The 21,813-nt window shown below is 46.2% G+C and overlaps 1 protein-coding gene across 1 annotated transcript; it reads right to left on the bottom strand.

The window, feature by feature from the left end:
• Nucleotides 1-4,433: 4,433 nt before the first annotated feature.
• On the bottom strand, nt 4,434-14,379 carry PRKAB1 (protein kinase AMP-activated non-catalytic subunit beta 1). Its single transcript, XM_058531541.1, has 7 exons — nt 14,023-14,379; nt 11,438-11,601; nt 10,127-10,220; nt 9,778-9,892; nt 7,585-7,718; nt 6,077-6,145; nt 4,434-5,814 (listed from the first exon to the last, which is right to left on the bottom strand). Exons 1-7 carry the CDS (start codon nt 14,179-14,181, stop codon nt 5,737-5,739), a joined length of 813 nt encoding a protein of 270 aa, XP_058387524.1. The 5' UTR covers nt 14,182-14,379; the 3' UTR covers nt 4,434-5,736.
• Nucleotides 14,380-21,813: the final 7,434 nt, after the last annotated feature.

Here is a 21,813-nt window from a genome sequence, read left to right as displayed (position 1 = left end):
GGGAACCATAGTTGCAATTCTGTTCTTTTCTATTTTACTGTTGTGGATAAAAACTTGCCAAAGGTCACAAATATAAGAATGAAAATAATTCAGAAGATGAACAGATAAAATGTTGGAGCCTTTCTTTCCTTTTAATATTAGAAAAAGTCCATTAATTATCAACCAACCATTTCAGTTATTGTCCTGAGGATTCTTCGCAGCCACAAAATACTTCAGAAGCATAAGTAAACATGGTTTGGTTCCAAAGGGAATATGCCAGAAAGCTTCTTTGGATCCTAAGGAATGACCTCAAAGAAACAACCAACAAATTACTCAGCCACACCATAAAATGAGGCCCAACCTTCTGTGGTGCCACTCCTGTTTCTTAAGCATTAACTAGATGTCATGTTTTCTGTGCTTACAACTTAATTTTCATGAGACTAAAGACTGACTGCACACCAAATTTCATAACCATGAAACTTTAGGATTTGGAGACTTAGGCCAAAAAGAGATGATTTGCTTAATAGGACTCAACGGCTAGTTTGTCTTCAGAATTGGGGTTCTTGAATGTGATTTGCTTTAGAAAACGTTCATGCAGATTTAAGTCTAAAGCATGAAGGCTAGGCCCACAGGGGTGGGACCAGCTAAGCTTTCAGTTTCATAATACAACAGTTAAATAGACCTGTTCCAGTGGTTCTAAAGCAGGGGTGACTGCTCCCCTCCCCCGAGGACATTTGACAACGTCTGGAGACATTTTTGGTTGTCACAATTAGGGATACTTCTGGTACCTAGTGCGTAGAGGTCAGGGCTACTGCTAAGTATCCTACAATGCACACGATGGCCCCCACCCCCAACCCCCGGTAAGAACTATCTGGCCCAAAGTGTCAACAGTGCTGAGGTTGAGAAACTTTGGTCTGTTCTAGTCAGATTTCTTTTTTGGCAGTTTAAATATTGTTTATGATGTCTAAAGCATGGAGACCGTGGCTCTAGACACACAGTGTTTATATGAGAAAAATCTTTTATCACTTGCCTAATCAAATGTTGAAGCTTTATTTTTTCCGGAGCTGGGGAGGGTAGAGTTGGTGGAAATACAGTACAGCCTTGATCACTTTGCTTTCCCTTAAGTCTGTCAATGATTAGTGGAACTCTGTTTGCCTTGAGGAGGTTGTCAGAGGTAGAGGAAAGAACTTTGAAAGTGACTTTACTACTGTACACAACTCAGGCTGTCTTTCCGAGAACCACAAAAGGGAAGAAGCTGACCCAGGGTACATACAGCTAGGGCTGTCTCCTGTATTCTTAACTTGCTATACTGAGTTTTCCAGATGAGATGGGAGAATTCGCTCCAGGGGGGTAGAAGGGGCAGCAGTTAGGGCTGGCATCCCCATCCAGGCAAAGGCCCTTTCAGAGGTGGCTGTGGGAGCCGACTCTGCAGGCAGAGCCCAGCGGTTCATCTCTGGAGACTGGGCTCCGGCTGCTCCAGCGTTTAGGATCCTCTCCAAGCTCTGACTCAGCAGTGACGACTCTCAGGAACGCCCTGTGGAGTTTTTACAAGTAGCTGGGCTGACTTGGGTTTTTAGAAGAAATGCATTTATGTTCATAACTTGTTTTCTGCTGAAGACTGGCGTTCCAGGGCAGAAGGCTCTAGTTTCTGTTTTTCCACAAACTGCTGATCGAGAGAGGTGCTAAGGAGGGAGTCCTCAGAAGCTGGAGATCTGAGTTTCCATAGACTTGGGTCTTCATTTCATTCAAATCGTTTGCAAACATTGATGGAGGATCAGGTATTGGGAGAACTGAGTACACGTTCAGAAAGGAAATCAGGCTTATCTAGAAGTAATTGAGTTAAAATGAAGTTTGGTTTTTCCCTGAAATGGCTTAGTCCCTGACCTCAGCCATGGACGGTAGCCCTTTGATGTGCTGGGTTTTCAGTCTTGGCCTTTGGAATCGGAGATTTCCTAATTGAGTGAGTTGAGGTGCTGGCACTTGTTTCTTTTCTGGCCCCTTGACTTCCTGTTTGTGGCCGTACCCATTCACGTTGTAAAGGCTTTTGTCCCCCAACGTGAAGCGACAGCAGCCCTGGGGATCATCTAGTGCTAGTCCAAGACCTTTCCCTTTTCAGGGGAGGAAATCAGGCTGAGAGGCCGTGTGATTTGCCCAAGGTCACACAGCTAGTCAGCCGCCGAACTGGCCCCACATCCCTAATCTCAGTCCAGCGTCCACACTCTGGGAGAGATGGTGGAGAATGACCGACTCCAACGTGACGCCAGGCTTTGACCTGGTCTCAGAGTGGGGTGACTTCCCTCACATTGACACCCACAGGAAGTGGAGCCAGCGGGGAGGAAGTAGCCTTGCCTGGGTCCTTTGATCTCTGGTTCAATATTTTGATACATGGTTCTATTTACCCTGTAATACCATTTTACATCTTGCTAATTTAAAGGCCATACCTTTGGCTCTATAAATTCATTTGTATATAAATTTCTGGAGGTAAAAATATTATCTTCATTTAAAAGCAATTTGAGGAGCTGGCCCCGTGGCTTAGCGGTTAAGTACACGCACTCCACTACTGGCGACCCGGGTTCGGATCCCGGGCGCGCACTGATGCACCGCTTGTCGGCCATGCTGAGGCCGCGTCCCACATACAGCAACTAGAAGGATGTGCAGCTATGACAGACAACTATCTACTCCGGCTTTGGGGAGAAAAAGGGAAAAAAAGGAGGAGGATTGGCAATAGATGTTAGCTCAGGGCTGGTCTTCCTCAGCAAAAAGAGGAGGATTGGCATGGATGTCAGCTCAGGGGTTCCTCACACACACACACACACACACACACAAAAAATAAATAAAATAAACGCAATTTGAGTTAAACTTTAACTAACCATGTAACCAGTCCTCACCCATAATGGGAATCCTAATAGAGAAAACATTACCTAGGTCATAGGATACCTCGATTCTACGTGTGGCTTTGCCCCTGCAATTTGGGCAAAGCAGGGTCTCCTTTTCCACATCCATGAAACAATCTCCATTACCTTGAGCTTCTTGGGTATAAAATGTCTTTCACTTGGGTCTGTGAGGAGTCTCCTGGACCACAGGGGACTTCCTTTTGTGTTGCTTTTTAAAGAAAACGAGGTCTTTTTAGATACACGAACAGCTGTGGAGAATGCTGACTCCTGGGTCCTCGGGTTCCGAGGCTGTGCCTCCACTCCTCCGCAGCAGTCATCTCCTCTGGGAGTCCCCTGTAGCCCCTGGGCTGCGCAGGACTCTTACAGGGTTTACTGGCCCCAAATGAGTTTTTACATTGGATTTTCAGCTTGGTTTTTTCTGCACGTCGTGGGTAGAGTTAATTTGCATGCTGGATTTTTCAATTTCTGGCTGTTTCCCCCTGCAGCCGGGGGCTGATGGCTCCGAGACCTGACTCAGGCCAGCGGCCAAATTCTCTAATCCCTCTTACGGACAGGGCAGGGCTGTTCTGGGCTAACTCATGCAGGGAGCCTCTTGCCCAGGCGTGGGTATCTAACCCCAGCGCTGGAAGCCCATCCCTGGGTCCTGGCCCCACCACCCTCCCCCAGTCCCCACCGTGGAGCTGGGGGCTGTGCTCACAGCTCACCAACATGGAGATGGGTTATTTATTTCTTGTGCTTGAGTATATGCCCCTTTTATACTTTTAAGCTCAGCTATGTATTTTCAATTGTATTTTAAAAATATTTTATCTAGTTTTGGAAAGAGGATTTTTGCATCTGTTTCCTTAGTCTCCTTAGATAATCCCTTGAGTCCTTAAAATCCAGGGTTCCCACATCCCCTGGGTCTTTCAGGGTGAGAAGGCTATTTGCTCAGCTAGGAATGCTTTCCAGGCTACTCTCCACCTCAAGTGGACCGAATGACCCAGAGGTTCCCTTTCTCCTAAATATATTTAAATATTTCCTGATGCCTGGGAAGAAGAGGCTTATTAAAGGGATACCTATAATCTTCCATCTCTTTGGTAGAAAGGCCAGAGCCCCATTCAGCCCATGAGAACAGCTCTGACTCCAGAACATCCTGGTGTCTTCCAAACAGGTGTCATGATCCCCGGCTCTCCTGGAGTGCTTGCTGATGAGCAAGAGGAAGCGAAACCCCTGACCTGGGGATGCCACCAACCTGCCCAAACCAGGAAGCTTCACTGTTGCCTCTCCTCAGCTTCCCCGCAGGACTGAGCAGTTCCAAGGGGCTCAGTGTTACAGGCTCCTCAACACCTTCCAAACGCTGCACGCAGAACGGGCGGGTCAGGGAATGGCCCTCAGTCCTGGGGGTAGCTGAGGCAGCCCTGTCCCCTCACCCCAGAGTACCACAGGATAGTTCCATTTTCAGTGTGTGCTGAGACATGAAAAAGACTGAAGACCACAGCCCTGAATAAACCTCTAGAAGAGTTCCAGTGTCTTCTCCAAACGACTGAATAAAATCAAAGCTTCCTCCAAGTGCATGTCCTGTTATTTTTACAAAGCTTTATTGAAACCTGTGTATCAAGGTGACAGTAATTCAGTGTTTTGAAAATAGTAACAAAAAAGGGTACTTTGGACTCAGGTTTACTAAATAAATACTGGAAACCAGGGAGCTCGGTCCCCCATCTCACAGCAGGAACGCAGGGCATGATGACAGCTTCTGCTGACTCGGGGACAGGAACCTACGCTAATGGGCATGTCTGCAGCATCTCCCTGGAAACTAGGCCGAGTGTAAAGAGGTTTGCTTTGGTCCAAAAGATGTCTTCCCAACACAAATTTAGAAGGCTACCGTCAAGTTCTAAGTTCCTTCCAGAATAAGCAACAGCAACTTGCTACAGCCTTCTTTGCTAAGCAGGGACAGAGGTCCTGAGCAAGGTGGCATAGGCTAGGGTGAGGTGCTTCTCCAGAGTTTTCATGGTAACACTGTCACCTCATTATGATCAGAATAAAAAACTGGACAATGTTCCAGCGAGCAGTGGTCAGTCCTCAGGATCACCCAGCTCAATGGAGAAATCTGGCAGCGGTTTTCAGTCTGCTCTGAGAACAGATTATTGCTGAGCACAGTTCACATGATCTACGGTCTACTCAGGGTGATTAAAAATTGCCTTAGTAAGGGCTGTATAGCCAGCCACCTCTGGTTAAAAAAAAAAAGTACTTAGTGTACATAAGTGTAAGAAACAATTCTAAAACTTCATCTGGAAATCAGACGGGTTCTAATTTCTATAGAAATTACACCTCCCTGGAGCAGAGAATGGGAGACAATCTATTGCTTTGATTTCAAAGGACAGGGAGACCAACACTGTACTCGCTGTTAGCTCCACAGCCTGGCCTCAATAGGGTCAAATCCATGGCCTTAAAAACGCACATACAATTAACAATTTTGTGTGGCCTCGGTCACTGCTTCCCAGATTTTTACTAGCAAAGTGGCTAGTGTTTATTTTTGGCTTAAGAACAATCTCCACGAGCAGTTGAGAGGATATCTATTTACAAGTGCACCCGCTTCATGCACTGCCATGTGGGGGCTGCAGACCTGCTTTCCCCCACTCTGTTCCTGGCACTGACGAGCCTGAGGCTCACAGTCCCTGGGTGGTGAGAGAACTGTTAAGAGACCAAGGTGCTTCAGGAGCTGCTGTGCCTGGAACAGACCTTCGAGGAGGACTGGGCAGGTATGAAACGTCTTACACAGAGTGTGAAATGAGAAATTTACAGTCCATTCCCTCTAGCGGAATACATGCACTCGCGAGTCTGGTGGTGCGAATTGTTCCGTGGGCCCACCGTTGCTCCCAGCTCTTCATATGGGTTTGTACAACAAGGTGGTGACATACTTTTTCTTGTATCGGTGGGTCGCGCTGAGCACCATCACTCCATCCTGAGGAAGAGGGCGGAAAGGATCAAAGGCACGAGTAAGTCGGGGGCTCAAACCTTACAGTGCCTGAGAATCACCAGGGCTGCTTAATAAAAACACAGATTCCTGGGCCCGCCTTCAGAACCGGAGCCTGTGGGTCTGCATCAGGTCCTGGAAGCCACCCTTTAGAAAAGTATTCCAGGTAATTCTGTTGCTAGGGGGCGTCTAGATATATAGTCAGCCACTTTGAGAAACACAGCTCCAACAGCAACAAACCTGTCATTACCTTGATAGAAAGCGCATAAAGGTGGTTCAGCATGACGTGGTTGGGCTCAGGGAGCAACGCGGGATCACACTGTGGGGGAACAAAAGCAGACGTGAGCGTTAAGGATTCGGAAATCAAGATTCTCCCTCTTATTTCACAGCACTGGATATCAGAGGAAAGGAAGCAGGCTCTTACGCCTCTTTCTTCCTAAATCAGGCAGTGAAAGGGCTTGTCCCAGATGACAGGTGAGGGGAAGGGGTTGTGCCTTGTGCTCCAACTAAGGGGAGCTCCCTGCGTGCCTGCTGGGCACAGTGCTGGGTGTCTCTGGTCAGGCTCTACTTTGGCCTCTCAAGTGTGGACCATGGCTCTGTCGTTTTATTGATGGAGGGGCAGGAAGAAAGAGCTGTCCAATGAATGCGCTTTTAGAGAAAGCGGGAAGATACGACTATACTATACACTCCTGAGCAGTGGATGCCAACTCATGTCTGTAAGACGCAGACATGGAGCCTGAAGGATGAAATGGATAATTGGGGGTGGGGAGGGGCAGAGGTGCTAGTACTCCGTAGAAGCTAACACAGGACTGGCACTTAATGTTCCCGCACCTTCCTATTTTTAAGAGAAGCCAGATATCTGGATTTTTTTTTCAACATACACTCCCCCATTTTATAAATGCTAATTCATAAAAGGAAAAGTGTAGGGCAGAAGCCAGGTCAGCAGTCAGGCGTGTGCTTGGGGGCACTCTCGATACAGGCTGGGGGTGGGAACCTAGTGCCCTGAGAACGGAGAGTAACTGGGCAACAAACCGCGACCGCTGCAGGGGATGCCTGCAAACACATGCATTCAGCTCCTCATCTCAGCACACACGTACCCACTTCTATGTGGAGTCTGCGGCAGCAGCAAGATTACTTTATCACCTTGTAAACACGTGCCATTCAGGTGGTGGCTTGGACAAAGTGGAAGAACATCTAGATAGCCAAGAATTATGCCGTGTGTTCCAGAGCGGGGGGGATCCAGGCAATCCAGGTTAACGGAATGGAAAACTAACCACAAGGGAATAACAGCGTACTCTTCAGGATCCAGGAGGATACACATTTCTTTTTGAGAGTAGTATCAATTGCTCAGAGGAAATGTGTTACTCAGATACCCCAAATTTTGATTCAGGAGCACTGATGTTTGTGAAAACAATTTATGATTAAAACTAGATTCTAAAATCTGGGCACCAGAGGAGGAATTCCATTACACAGCTTACTGAGAAGGGGTGGTTATATATTTTGTCATGAAATTTAAAAGGAATGGGGCTTGGCCTGAGGCAGACTGAAACCGAAGAAAGACAAATTCAGAAAGGCTCGCGGGATGGGAAGGCCACACCCACAATCTGGGAACATCTTGCTACTAGCCTGTTCCAGTGTCAAAGGTGGACCCTGGCAGTTAACACCAGTGGGCGACAGAGCTTTTTCACAAGCTGCTTCACAAGCGGTGGACAGAAAGACGAGCACGGAGGATGGCCCGGCAGAGGTCTGTGTACTCACAGAAATCCCCGTGTCCTTGTTCAGGATGACCTGGAGCAGATGTGGGGGGAGGATGGGTGGCGCTTTAAACCGCTCTTCTGGTTTGGAGACGTAGGGCTCCTGATGGTAGGGTCCCGGTGGGGAACTGGACAGCTCTGTTCGGGAGATGGTGACAGGACATTTACTTTGAAAATGAGCAGTTCTAGGGGCAGTCTCATTTAATTCACGGCACTGCCTCATTTTCCTTGTCTCTTATTCCCTCAATACAGATTTATAGGCTTTTGGAGGATATACAGGCTCCAAGGGTGAAGAGCAGACGCCATGAGAAAACCCTTTTGGAATGTGAGTGACTGGCACAAAATTCAGCAGTGAACTCCAGATGCCCTGGAGGAAGACAGAAGGCGTGGCAAAGCCGGTGAGTCTGGATCAGACTAACAAGGAAGCTGTTCACAATAGCCTAACCTCACACGCCACCACAGGATAACACTGCCTTCTCGCTTCAGGCCGGGCGGCAAATACCGCAGAAGCTCGAGGCTTAAGCGGCTAAGGTCAAGTTATGAGCATCACCAGCCAGAACAAAACAGAAGATAAAGCAGCCTGTTTATACAGAGGCAGTGCTGAAAACAGGTTATACGAGGCACCGGCACATCTCAAAACCAGGAAAAAATTTGAAACCCTGATCTCTAAAGGCTCTTTACCTCCATCACTTTCCGGTTCCTTTCAAATTCTTGCTTGAGTATCTAGATCATACAGATACATTAAGAAGCTTTTAGAAGCAGCTCACTTAGTGATGTTTGGCTAGCTGAGAGGGACTGAGCTGTATCCAAAGGACCCCTGGGGTGAGTCTGGTTGCTGATCCTTGGGCTGTCCAGAAAAGACCTGATATGCCCTGGCTCTGCCAATTCTCTCATGTCCTAGGGGACATGACCCAACCATATCACAGCAGGAAACTGAGAAAAGTAAGTGCAGAAAACGGAGCCATTAGGAGTCAATCTGTATTTGGGGAAAGCGAATGTCTAAATCTGAGAAGTCCACATAGCATAAAGTTGGGTTAGCAGTAGCAGTGAGGGGTCAGTTTTCTTTCCCCAGGTGATCTATACTGCTGAAACTGGACTAAAAACTTTGGTATGTGGCCTAAAATTTTATTTATCAGTGAGTACGGATATTTGGGCATTTCCTCCAACCCCCAATTCCCACCTATCTGAAAAGAAATAATTTCTCTAAAAGATCGGTTAGCTTTTCAGATGGAAGAATGCCATTTTTGCATTTCCAATTCCTGCTCAACAACCTGACTCGTCAGTCACAGCAAGCCCACCACGGTCAATTTGCCACTGTGATTTCTGAGCTGACAGGAATAAGAGATCCTGGTGGCAGAACCTCCAGGTCCAGCCAGGTGACAGTGAAGAATCACCCTGTAACCTGAACTGGATCCGTTTTCTTAGATTGCCAGACACAGTCCTGGGGAATCTTTCCACTGCCTCCCACGGGGGTCCAGGAATTGTTTAAACCCCTGCATGAAGGGGCAGGTGGTGTTGACACTTTAGATTACAACACATTCTTGCCCCTGAATTGTACAAATTATGTTTCCAATTAGTTTCTTCCTGTGGGGTTTGGACGGAAAGCAATTTATTGAAAAGTCGATGACTGGACAATTCTTGGAAGACGGGCGAGTTTTACTAGGACTGTACTGAGCCGCCTGTGGAGAGCCTGTTTCCTGTGTGAGCCTCCCTCCCCGAAGGGATTCTGTCAAGGCGCTAACGCACCACACAAGTGACGGTCAAGGTCACTGAGGTGTCCGTTTATCACCTGTCAGGCTGAAACTCTCCAGGGACCCCGAGGGGGCAGTGAGTGGGCAGGGAGCTGGCAGGCTTCCCCAGTGCGGGCTCATCGCTGACCCAATGCGACTCGCAGGGCCTCGTGGGCCCTGGCCCCAGGGCAAAATCAAGGTCTGGTTCTGTTTCCACTACTCTCTGCGGCGAAGCAGACCTACTGAATACCGGAGAAGACCAGGAAAATGACTCACACCTCCCTTGGGGCTCAATTTCAGCAACCTGACCCAGCAGCTAGGAGTTAGTTTTGTGGCTCTTTAGGGAGGTACAAATGTCCACCCTACTGGGCAGCGTCAGCCCGAGAGTGAGAGGCAAGAGAAACAGGAGTATTCTAGACGGCACAGCCCCCTCCTGTACACACGTGGTATCAAATAACTGTTCATACCAGACACGTCGGAGCACTTTTGGGAATCCACCATTAAAGCATCAAATACTTCAAAGTCAGTTTTCTTCACTTGAATGATGTTGTTAACTGTGCCAAGCTGGCTGGTTACTATTGGCTGGGAAGAGACAGACAGGCAGAAATCATAACGTGGAAGGTCTCATCTCCTGGCTAGCCACCCTGTTCTTCTTGGTCAAGTGTGCCAACAGCCTGACAATTAGCACTGTTATCTAGCTCAGCCACACACAAGGACTGTTACCAGCAGGACAAAGGGACCTGGCAACAATCTAGAAGGGAAGGTGGTTTGTTTGGACTGTGCAGTCTGAGGCCCAAGGGCGGGAGGGAAGAGTACCTCAGAAGGGTCATGTGTCCACTGGCCATCCACAAAGAACTTGTACTGATGCTCTCCTTCAGGCAGATCCAGGATGGCGACAAAGTTATTGTGGCTGCAAGGGAAAAGGAAGCAGAGTATTTCAGCTGGGTGGGATTGCAGCTGCTCTCTTAGCTTACTTGTGAAGCAGCCATGGAACAAAACATTTCCATGTAGAACCAAGAGTTCAGCTGCAGAATAAACATTTTTAACCAACTCACACGATTCCGTATAATGATCTCAATCCAGATAAGCTATAAGGAAGCAGCAATGCAAGAGGTCTTCTTGAAAACTCACTCCGCTCAAATATGAGGAAGCCACATTCCTCGTCAAAAGGTCAACAAATAGGCATTTGTCTTCTCAGCTTGCATGCAAGATACCACCTGGCAGCCTGGATGCCAAGAAGGACGGCAACACAAGACAAACAGCACGCTGCCCAGTTCTACCCTTTGTCAGTCTGCCGGGGGCAGGAGAGGGGATCGATTTAATAAGACGCACAAACTGCTCTCTAAAGGAACTTTGCATAACTACTAAAAAACGGTTCCGGGAAACCGCCTTCATTCGATTGTTTTGTTCCTCTGACTTGAACTGACTTGTAACTGCACCGACTGCCACTGGAAAAGCAGGCGGTCCCGAGAGTAACGAGGCCTGGCCCAGCAGGGCACGATTTCTCCCTTCGTTTCATCAAGAGTACTTATTAGTGAAGATGCTTTTTCATTGACAATTTGAGACAGGAGTCCATGCTAGGATTCCTGATAAAGCGTTTTCCTATAGTCTTGCTAATGATGCCTACATAGCATGCACCTTTCAAACAAAAGTAATACACAGAGAGTCAAAGTTAGAAAAAACCTCAGAGATCATGTGGTCCAATATTCCTTTCTTACAGATCGGAATACTGAGGCTCAGGTGTTAATGACAGGTTAGCTCGGCCAACGTGGACTCAACTCCCAGTCTCGAAGATTCCCAGTCCAGTCCTCTCTCCACTGACTAGGAATAGATTTCTCTCTTTCTGAAGAAATTCTGCCTGAATAAACATAGCCGAATATGTGAAGTGAATATCAGTGAAACAGAAATACTTGTAACCGAGAGATGTTTTCTTCTAAGAAAAGTGTCCTCTAAACCTAGGGACTACTGGGTGTGAGATTTGAACCCTAAGAATTATTAACCAAGATTATTTTTCCATTCAGCATCCATCTAATAAAAACATTCTTTTCTATTCATCCACAGAAATCATTTGGAAACAAGAATATCGATGGGTTAAGACAAATACATGCATACTCCCCAGGCAATTACCTTCTTGTGAGGGGAAGTTTACTCCAGTTGTTGAAGGACCCAGATAAGTAAACTTCCTTTCCGCCCCCCGTCCATCGAAATACAGTTGGCCGAGCCTGGGCAGAGGCTTTATCATTCACTTCCAGATCATGCTGCCAGGCCAGGAATTCCTCCTTCTCTGGAGCCTAGAAACAGAACAGTTTACTCAGGGACAGGAAGCCATTAATGAGATCCCAACCATAGACAGTTACCCTAATATTGACAATTCATTCTAAAGAGGCAGTTGTTAGGACCTTGGTTCATATTTGGGCTCGTTAAATTATCAGCTGTGACTCAGCCTCCCCACTTGCAAAATGGAGATAATAAAAATACCCATTTCTTAAGGTTGTTGTGAAGACAGAGATAGCCCATGTAAAATGCTCTGCATACTATGACACATCCTAAGTGCTTAATAATTATTAGCTATTACTATTGTTATTAAAAAAGTCTACATCACAATTCTAGGAGAAACTATAAAACTGACTGGGAAGAAGGCTGCAGTGAATCCAAGACTAGCTTAATAAACATCATTCTCCTCCCTTAATTAAGCAAGATTTGAAGGACGTGAAAATTTATTAGGGACAATTACAGAGATGTCAACCTGAAAACTAGCAAATCCAGATTCTGGGGAAAGGAAAAACTATTCACTGAGTGCCGTCCAGGCACTGGGGAGAACAAGATAAATAAGACAAAGACTGACCCTCATTATGGTAAACAATAAGTTCTAGTGTGGGAAGTGCTGTATAACCAAGGTATTCCAAAATAAGAGAGAAATCAACACGTCCAACTCTGTCTGGGTGAAATATATGTGGTTCTGGATCTTTTACATTTTTCCTAATCAGAAGCCAAAGACTTTAAAAGAACAGGAGTTCCAGGCTGGGACAGACCCTTAAAGATGTCAGACAGGCTTCTAGCACCTTCATTTCAAATATTGACCCAAGCTTATCTTAAAAGATGCTTGCATTCTTTGAGCTTTAACAAGATCTACAGATTAAAGAATAACCGATTTTCCAGAGTCACTTTGCACTGAGGACATGATAACTAACCATAGAATCTGTGGCAGTTTTTTTGGTATCGGGGGCATTCAATCCAGTGTGTCTGCTACATCATTTCAGTAACTTATGAGGATATGGAAATGGACACTATTTACAATCATGCTCCACAGATCATCTGTACGCTCAACATTTCTTACACGAGTTTTGGAACAGCAACAGAACAACAAACGCTTCTTGAAGAAAGTAGTTTGATTCTTATGGTGTCTGTCTTAGACAGCTGTCCTTGGCCAAAAGTATTTCTGGGGGAAGGGATGCCAAGTCACAGAAGTATCTGGACTCCCAAGTTCACTTTGCACACAGCTTTTCAGAAATACAACAAATTCAGAAAGCAAGTTCAAATCACAGGATGTAGGGCCAAGTAAAAGCAGGCTCTATAGTCTCAAAGCCAAGATCCAAGTGAGGATATAATAACAACATGATCACCCAGCCCAAGATGAGAAAAAATGTGAGTCAAGTTGGAATGAGTTGCCAGGCAATTAGCCTAATGGATAATGATGATTAATATGCAACTGGATACTACAGAGATTATGACTTAATATTTTAAATAGGCCAAAGCAAACATTTTCGCAGGCCAAAGTTGGGCAGGGGGGCACCTTCATCATTCCTAAACCTAGTTTGTTCCTTGTCCTTTAAGGAATTAGTTCTTTGTTGTTTAGGCTCTACCACATACATAACAGCTGCCAGAATCACTGAGTGTCCTTGGACCAGGCCCTGCAGCTGGCAACAGACCACATCAGGTGGTGAGCAGGAGTCAATAATTGTCTTCAGAGCTCCTGATGAATAAAGTGGACGGCAGCAGGAAGTCCACATCTGGCCTGCAAAAATGTTTGCTTTGGCTTATTTAAAATATTAAGTCAAATTTAAACAACAGGGAAAGGTGAGTAGCACCTAGCCGCCTCCTTCAGAATGACACTTCACTCACCCCCTGACCTCCAGAAGCTGAATCATTTTTGTACGCCCACTCTAAAGGAGCAGGGTGAGTGAGCCCCAAGTTTCAGGCAGAACTAAACACCTTTGGCAACTGCCGTCAGCTGCTCCACTCTGCTTCCAGCTTACACGTGTGCCCTGGTGTGTCTCCAAAATTGACAAGAAACTGCAAAAGCAACTACTACAAAAAGCGCCAGCCTGCCTGAAGGCGAGGGAAGATTTCTCCAAGCTATGAAATTAATTACACCTAAGAGAAAAGCAGAGGCTGGGGCTCAATTACTGCTAACTCGACGATCTTAATTAATTAAGAATTCGAAACTCTGTCCCAGAGCTGCTTTCTCCTTAATAATGTTAAACAAAGTGAGTTCCTCCTCCTCCCTCAGGGTGACTTTCTCGCATCGGTAATTAGATACCGGTTCTTGGACTGCTAAGAGGGATCTTACGGAGTTTTAAGTGCACGGAGTCAAGTATCACCTCCCTCCCCCTTCTGATGATGAATTTTAGACGGGATGTGGCGGGGAATCTAGGAGCGGGTTCCTCCCCTCAGCCTAGGTCAAGGGGAATCGACTCCCCACCCCTTCTCACCTTGATCTCCTCGGGATGGAAGAGGTCGGCGTCCTCGGGGCTGTCCATGAGGATCTTGGGCCTGTCCCCGTCCTTGGCGCCCCCCGAGCTGTCCCTTCGCGGCGTCTTATGGCCGCCCTGCCGCTCCAGCGCGGCGCGCTCGCTGCTCGTGTTGCCCATGGCGGGGGTCCGCGGGGACTCCGGGAAGGGACAGGGGACTCCCGGAGCCAGGGGGTCACAAGGACCCTAGGGAAAGAGTCGGAGGACCGGCCTGCACACCCCACGAGCTAGCGTTCGGAGCCGGGCTGGAGCCGGGTCAGCAGGGCTGGCGAGGTCTCCCAGCCGCGCTTTATCTGCTCCAGCAGCCCCGGCGCGAGCTCTAGGAGCTCGAAGATAACCCCACACTTCCCCAACAACACCCCCACCTCTCAGAACTTCCGCTTCCAGCGCTTCCGGAGGTCGGCCGGGCCCGCCAAGCGCGGGCGGCTGCGGCCAGCGAAGCGCGCGAGGCCACCTCGAGCTCACTTCCGCTTCCGGCTCGGGTTGGCGCAGTCGCAAGCGCAGTGAGGCGGCCTCCGCTGGCCTCGGAGCGCGCAGTCGCAGTCGGCCGCTCCGGCCTGCCCAGGACGAGGCCGCTGAAGGCCGGCAGGGGGCGCACCAGCGCGTCGGGCCTCTGGGCCGGTCTTCCCGCGCAGAGATGAGTGATGCTATTAGATGTCTTAGATATGATATCTTTGCCGACTTCCAGTTGATTCTACACTCTACAGCCAAAGAGGTCGTTCTAAAGGGCAAATCTAATTAAGAGACTCCTCTTCTGAAAGCCCTTTAATTTGCTAACTCTCACGCCTTTGAGTGCCTTAGAATCACCTGGGGTGCCTGTTTAAAATGCAGATTCTCCTGGTCCTAATCCCCGGAAATTATGATTCGGAAGCTCTGGAGTGGGGTCTGCATTTTAATAAGCACTCCAGATGATTCTGATGCAGGTAGTCTTGTAGGTATTTGAGAAAATGACAGACCATAAGATCTCTGGAAATTTCTCAGGTCTGGTAGCTTGGGGGTTGTTAACCGTTGGAGTTAGTAGCATATTCTTCAAAAATTGAGTACACAGCCTTTTGATAGGTAATTTTACAAGATACTTTGTAGTCACTTTAGACACATCATTCTGCATAAAATGCATTTATTTATTAAAAATGCGCCTTCATTTTGGCGCACAATTTTACTTCCAGGAAACTTGTACAGAAATATACATGTGAAAATTACATGCAAGCATATTCATTTGCAGCATTGTCTCTAATGCCATAATACGTTAATTCTAAGACGCACATTTTATTTTACGTTTTACTGTCTCTGAAGCTAGGTGCTTCTTACAATCAATAGAATCTTAGATTTGATGAAATAAGGAACTGAAAAACTGCAAAATCCTAAAAAGCTTGTCAGTAGGAGAATGGCTAAATGAATTAAATAGATTCATTTTATAGAATACTGAGCAACTTTTAAAAAGGAGGAAATAGAATTATGTGGGTAACTATGGAGAGGTGTCTGTGACATTCCAAATCCCAAAAGCAAATGGCAGAACAACAGGGGTTGAGATCATGAGCTCTAAAGTCAGCCTGCAGGAGTTCAAGTTCTGGCTTGACCACTTAGTAACTGTCCCCTTGTTCTCCTCTTTTGTGAAATGGGGAATAAAAACAACGCCTATCTTATAGGCTTGCTTTGTGATTTAATTGAGAACATGCATGAAAAGTGCTTAGCATAGCACGTGACTCTTAGTAAACATTCAGTAAACGTTAGCACTTTTATTGGCATCATTAGTCTTGCAAATGGAAAGTTCTGGAAAGAGCTACAACACGCTGCTAATAGTGGTCCCCTCTGGGGAGAGGAGCGGTATTGGAAACAGGAGCAGATAGAAAGGGAACTTTGACTTTTTAATTTATTGTTTGAAAATTTTTCTATTGTAAGGATGTACTACTTTTGTAATTTTTTTTTTTTTTGTGAAGAAGATCAGCCCTGAGCTAACATCCATGCCAATCCTCCTCTTTTTGCTGAGGAAGACTGGCCTTGGGCTAACATCTGTGCCCATCTTCCTCCACTTTATATGGGACACCGCCACAGCATGGCCTGACAAGCGGTGCGTTGGTGTGTGCCCGGGATCCGAACCCGGGCCGCCAGCAGTGGAGCCCACGCACTTCACTGATACACCACCGGGTGGGCCCTACTTTTGTAATTTAAAAACAATTTTTAAAAGACAAAAATAAACAACACATGGTTCCAGCCCCAGAGGAATTCACAAAGTAGAGGTGGAAGCAGACTCACAAAAAGGCAATAATACATGCAGGCAAGGGGTTCTACGGGAGCCCAGAAGGGACTTCAGCCAGGCTAGCAGATAACCCAGAATACATTCTTTGAGCTGTTTTTCTTGCTTGCAATAGGCAGCGAGGAAGCCATGGACACGAAGATGTTGAGCTTTGAGTTTTCTCCCAAACAACTTGAGAGAGAAGGAAGAACACATGAGTTGTGGACCCCTAATCGGAGCTATGCAGATGCTCTCGCTCATGAAGAAATTTTCAAGACTTCTACTCTGGCTCAGATAAGTGATATCCTGAGGATGCTTTCAATGGTGTTCAGACAATGAGACAGCCCAGTTACTGGGATTGTACAGATGTGACCTGCCCAGGGGTGTCTGCTGGAGGAGGCAAGTAGGTCCTGAGATTCCACCTGCCCGGAGGAACAGGTGCCTTTTTCTAATTTGTACAAATATGCCATACAGACTAGCAGTGGCCCTGGCCTCTCTCCAACAGAAACATCTGAAGCTGAGAAGCAGAGTTAGCTGTGTAAGATCTTTTCTTATGTAGGGCGTGTGCCACACGACACAATAGGGACACACAATTATATTCTGGGAAACCACACTAAAATTTCAGAAAGGACCATTTTAGCTTTCATTGAGCTCACTTTTTTAGTTTTGAATTTGTGTCTCTTTGTTATTGCATCATGTGAAAGCAGATGGATGGATTTACACCAAATTTGGAGGATATGTTTGGGACAGTCTGACTTATGATGCTACATTGTGTTCTCAAAACTGACTTGGGGGCACATTTGGGGAGATCTCAAAGAGATTGAGTATAACAAGGGGTCTGTGTATCTGCTGATGGGGGAGTCTTGCCATGTTGTATTAAGACTTCATGGACAGAGAAACTAACATTGGTATCAGCTATTGGCCCCATATTGAAAATCTGAAGTAGGGTAGACTCTGCAATTACAAGTGTCCACTTGGATCCCAGCTGTGTCTCTCACGGGTCACTTGTGTTACTTATCCTTATTTAACAATGGTTCACCATTCTCCCAAGCATCAGAAATGCCTCTTCTTTCCCTGATTCTTTGCTGGTGTGGGTGTCAGACCACTCTGTTCCAGGGGCCGGAAGGTGGGTGGAAGGGAGGGCAGGGATGTTCCAGGAGGTAGAAAAGTTAGGGCATCACTGTGTCAGAGGCATCCTCTGCTCTCCGGGCTCAGTCTGGAGTCAAGGCAGAGACAGATGATAAGATATCACAAATTCTCCCCAAACCAGGGCAATTGCCAGGAGCCCAGCCTAACCCTGCCTTCAAAACCCTAAGTCCAGAGAGAAACAGATTTCCAAGTCCTTAAAAGTCTCCTCTAGAGCCAGATAAAATCTGATTTATCCTTTACCTGTGACTAAAAGGGCTAAGGATAATGTTTTGAGTCTTCCTCCTGAGGACGGATTGGAATCAGCATGGTACTTATGGACCCACCAACCTGTTGGTTTTATATAAGGGGGCGTCTGAGGCTCAGAGGCCAAACCATTTGCACAGACCACTCGGATGATCACAGGCTGGGCTGAGACTGGACACGGGATCGCCTGGCTCACGGTCTGGCGACTTCCCACCAACCACATCATGGTCCTTCCACATGATGCCGCTTTTCAGGTTGAATTAGAATCCCGTCATGACTCTCATCCAGGGCTGCTGGGAGTGTAATTCAGTCTGACCATCATGAAGGAAAGTTTGACACTTTCTAGGAAAATTTAAAAGGTCCTCACCCTTTGACCCAAACATTTTCCTTCCAGGGGTTTATCCTACAGATATACTCATGCACATGCAAAATGATGAATGGATAAAGTAATCCATTGCAATATCTGCAAGAGGAAACTGTTGGACACAGCCTACGTGTCCACCAGCAGAGGGCTGGTCAAATAAATCACGGCATATTCATGCAATGGCAGCCTTAAGAAATGAGGAAACTCTGTGTGCTGACACGGAAGAATCTTCAAGATATATCACTAAGAAGGACAAAAAGTAAGGTGCAGACCAGGGCCTCAAAGTATGCTAACATTTAGGGGGATGGAGAAAAAAAGAATACCTACGTATTTGCTCGTAGAGGTATAGAAAATCTGAAGACTATATAGGAACCTGGAAATGTTGCCTGCTTCTAAGGAGGGCACCTGGGCTGCTGGGAGATTTTTCACTTTATTCCATTTTATAATTTTTGAATTTGGTACCCTGTGAAAGTTAACTATTTAAGAAATAAACATAATCTTAAAAAAAAAAGGAAATGAGAAGAGTCTAGCTCTGGAAAAGGAATCCCTGCCTCGTTTCTGGACTAGGCACTGCCCAGCATTGTAACCCTTTGTCGTTTTTTCTCTGTGAAATGGGAGAATAAAATCTGGACCCTCTTTCCTCGCATCCCTTGCCAGGAAAATCCATCTGGCTGAAGCCATGCTTGCTAAATGATCACCTTCCAAGGACTCCTGGGCAGGGGAGTTTGTAGAATCTTCCAGTACAATCCCTCGAATTTTGCCATTTGGGGGCAGAGGTTCCTGACTCAGTCAACCAGCTGGTGCTGAGGTTAGAGTTGCTGAAGAGACCTGGGGGAGAAAAGCACCCCTTGTTATGGGCTGAATGTTTGTGCCCCCCCCACACTTCATACGCTGAAACCCTAACTCCCAATGTGACTGTATTTGGAGATAGGACCTTTAGGAGGTAATTAAGGTTAGACGAGGTCATAAAGGTGGGGCCTTGATCTGGTAGGATTAGTGTCCTTATAAGAACAAGAGAGATATCAGATCTCTCTCTCTTTCTTTCTCTCTCTCATTTTCTCTCCCCACACACACTCAGAGGAAAGGCCATGTGAGGACAAAGTAACCATCTGCAAGCCAGGAAGAGGGCCCTCACCGGAAACCAAGCCCTGCCAGCACCTTGATCTTGGACTTCCAGCCTCCAGAATTGTGGAAAAATAAATTTCTGTTGTTTAAGCCACCCAGTCTGTGGTACATTTTTATGGCAGCCTGAGCTGACTAAGCGAGACTACACCATGTGTGAGCTATTGGGATAGAGTTATAAGCTTGCTTTTAGTTGGCCTGGCTGGATTTCCACCAGGCCTGCTGAAATTTGCCTAGCCGATGTAAATAACACTGACAAGGTCTGGCAGACTTGTCCAGCCTTTCTTGCTAGACATCCCTGTGTTCTCTCCCCACTGAGACGCAAATGTCATTGTGACAGAGAGATGGTCACTGGCACAGAAGTAAAATGAGTTTGTTGTATGGTATTTGGTCCACAAATATTTATGGAGAAATGATATACACCAGGCTCTGTTTTGGGTGCTGGGGATAAAAGAGTAACAGACAATGTTTATCCTTTTGCGTAGCTGAAGGGCCCCATGTGGCAGACAGATAAATAAGCTGGATAATTTCAGAGTGATTACTACTGTGAAGGAAACAAAACAGGGGTACTACTTGAGATGAAGTGGTCGTGGAGGGCCTCCCTGAGGAGGTGACAGTTAAGCTGAGACCACAATGACAAGAAAGAGGTGGGAGAGGAGTTTGAAAGGAGCATTTCAAGCAGAGGGGAAAATGCATATGCAAAGGCCCTGAGGTGAGTGTGAGCTTCATGGGCTGGAGAAACACAGAGGCATATTGTATGGTGGCTGGAGTGTATTGGGAAGCAAGAGGAAAGACTTGATCCTTTTGGGCCCTGCTGTCACAGTGAACATTCTGGATTTTATTCCAGGTCAGTGGGAATTCATGGGAGGGTTTATGTATGTTATCTGATTCATGTGATGATTGATATACATTTTATAATATCATAGAATTTGGGGGTAGGGCTGAATCTTAGAATTCTGCTGATTATAAAAATACAGACTTGTAAATTTCAGAAGTGTAGCCTCCCAGGGAAGAGACTTTAATTGGCAAATAGCCTCATTTTGTGACTTCTGGGATGTCTGACAAAATTCTATTTCTTGACCTGCATTGTGGTTATTAAAGCATTTGACTTAAAATAATTCACTAAGCCACACATTTCTTTTGTGTGGTTTCCTGTATCTTTGCTTTATTTTCAATAAAAAGATTTTTTTAAAAAAGAAATAGCTTCACTTACAGTGCAAACGGAGAACCTAGAGAGGAGAAGCACCCAGCTCGAGGTAACACATCTGTCTTACTGAAGTGCACCCCGAATCTGTCCTCTTTCAAGAAGTTTTGAAGGAATAGAGGGGAGAAGGATGTACACCCCTGCCCAAGAGAATGACTGACAAACTAAAGCAGTATTCAGGTGAAAAAAATAAAAGGAAATTTGTATTTGTCTCATCTCTTTAAAATGTGAGCTCCCAGGGATCTGAGATCAGGCTTTGATAACCCCTCTAACATACACTGTTGGTGACCAGTGCACCCCTCTGCACACACCCTTCTGTGCATGCCCAAAGTTGCCTACTGTGAGCACCTGTGACTGTCTGAGGGCCTTCTGGGGCGTTCTTGGCCTGCACAAGTGGAGGCCAGAGGGGCCAGAGAGTGGACAGCCTGTGAGCAGCCCTTAGCCAGTGACAGGCAGGAGCTGGTGGATAGATACCCCAGCTCCCTTGCGCCTCGAGTGGGACAGCTCTAAGATGTGCTACAGGCAGTGTCTCATGGGTCCCCAGTGGAAGTGATCCTAGTTGCCCATAGCAGTAACTTGATCATGAGTGTACACTGAATATGTTGGCTTCCTTTCTTTCTTTCCTTGATCACTTCTTGTGATCATCTCCCAAATAAATACTTGGAATCACCTGACCAATGAATTACTTGTGCAAAAATCCTAGTTCAACCACTTACTTTACAGCTGAGGAGGTGAAATGGCTTGCTGAATTATATAAGGGGTTAGTAGCTGTCAATCACCATTTAGACCCTTTGTCCTGGTTTCCCGTCCAGGGGACTGTGATATTTCATTCTTTGTGATCTGACATACCATAGAGGCTTCAAAAAACAAGATTGGACAGCAACAGCACCATTCATAATAGCCAAAAGGTGGAAATAACACAAATTTCCATCAACGGATGAATGGATAAACAAAGTGTGGTACATCCACACAATGGAATATTATTCAGCCACGAAAAGGAATGAAGTACTGATACACGCTACAGTATGAATGAACCTCAAAAATATTATGCTTAATGAAAGAAGGCAGCCACAAAAGACCACATATTGTATGATTCCACTAACATGAAATATTCAGAATAGGTAAATCCATAGAAATAGAAAGCAGATTGGTGGTTGCCTGGGGCTGGAGAGAAGAGGGAATGGGGAGTGTCTGCTTAATGGGTACAAGGTTTTCTTTTGGGGTGATAAAAGTGTTTTAGAGCTTAATATAGATGGTAGCTGCAAGACATTGTGAATGTACTAAATATTGCTGAATTGTACACTTTAAAATGGTTAATTTTATGTTGTATGAATTTCACCTTGATTAAAAAAAAACAGGGCTGGGCCTAGGACAAATAGTAGAGGGGTACAGTTTGTCCTTTTCCTCATTGATTTCATACACACTCTCTTGTAGGAT

This window comes from Diceros bicornis, chromosome 35 (genome assembly GCF_020826845.1).
Source record: "Diceros bicornis minor isolate mBicDic1 chromosome 35, mDicBic1.mat.cur, whole genome shotgun sequence".
Classification (NCBI taxonomy): Eukaryota; Metazoa; Chordata; class Mammalia; order Perissodactyla; family Rhinocerotidae; genus Diceros; species Diceros bicornis.
This window is presented reverse-complemented; position numbering and strand designations above follow the sequence as displayed.

Coding starts and splice junctions, on each gene's coding strand:
- PRKAB1 (XM_058531541.1), bottom strand. CDS start 14,181: ATGGGCAACACGAGCAGCGAGCGCGCCGCGCTGGAGCGGCAGGGCGGC. Junction 10,221..11,437: donor AAACTTCCCCTCACAAGAAG/GTAATTGCCTGG, acceptor TTTCCCTTGCAG/CCACAATAACTTTGTCGCCA. Junction 5,815..6,076: donor TTTATGCGCTTTCTATCAAG/GTAATGACAGGT, acceptor CCTCTTCCTCAG/GATGGAGTGATGGTGCTCAG.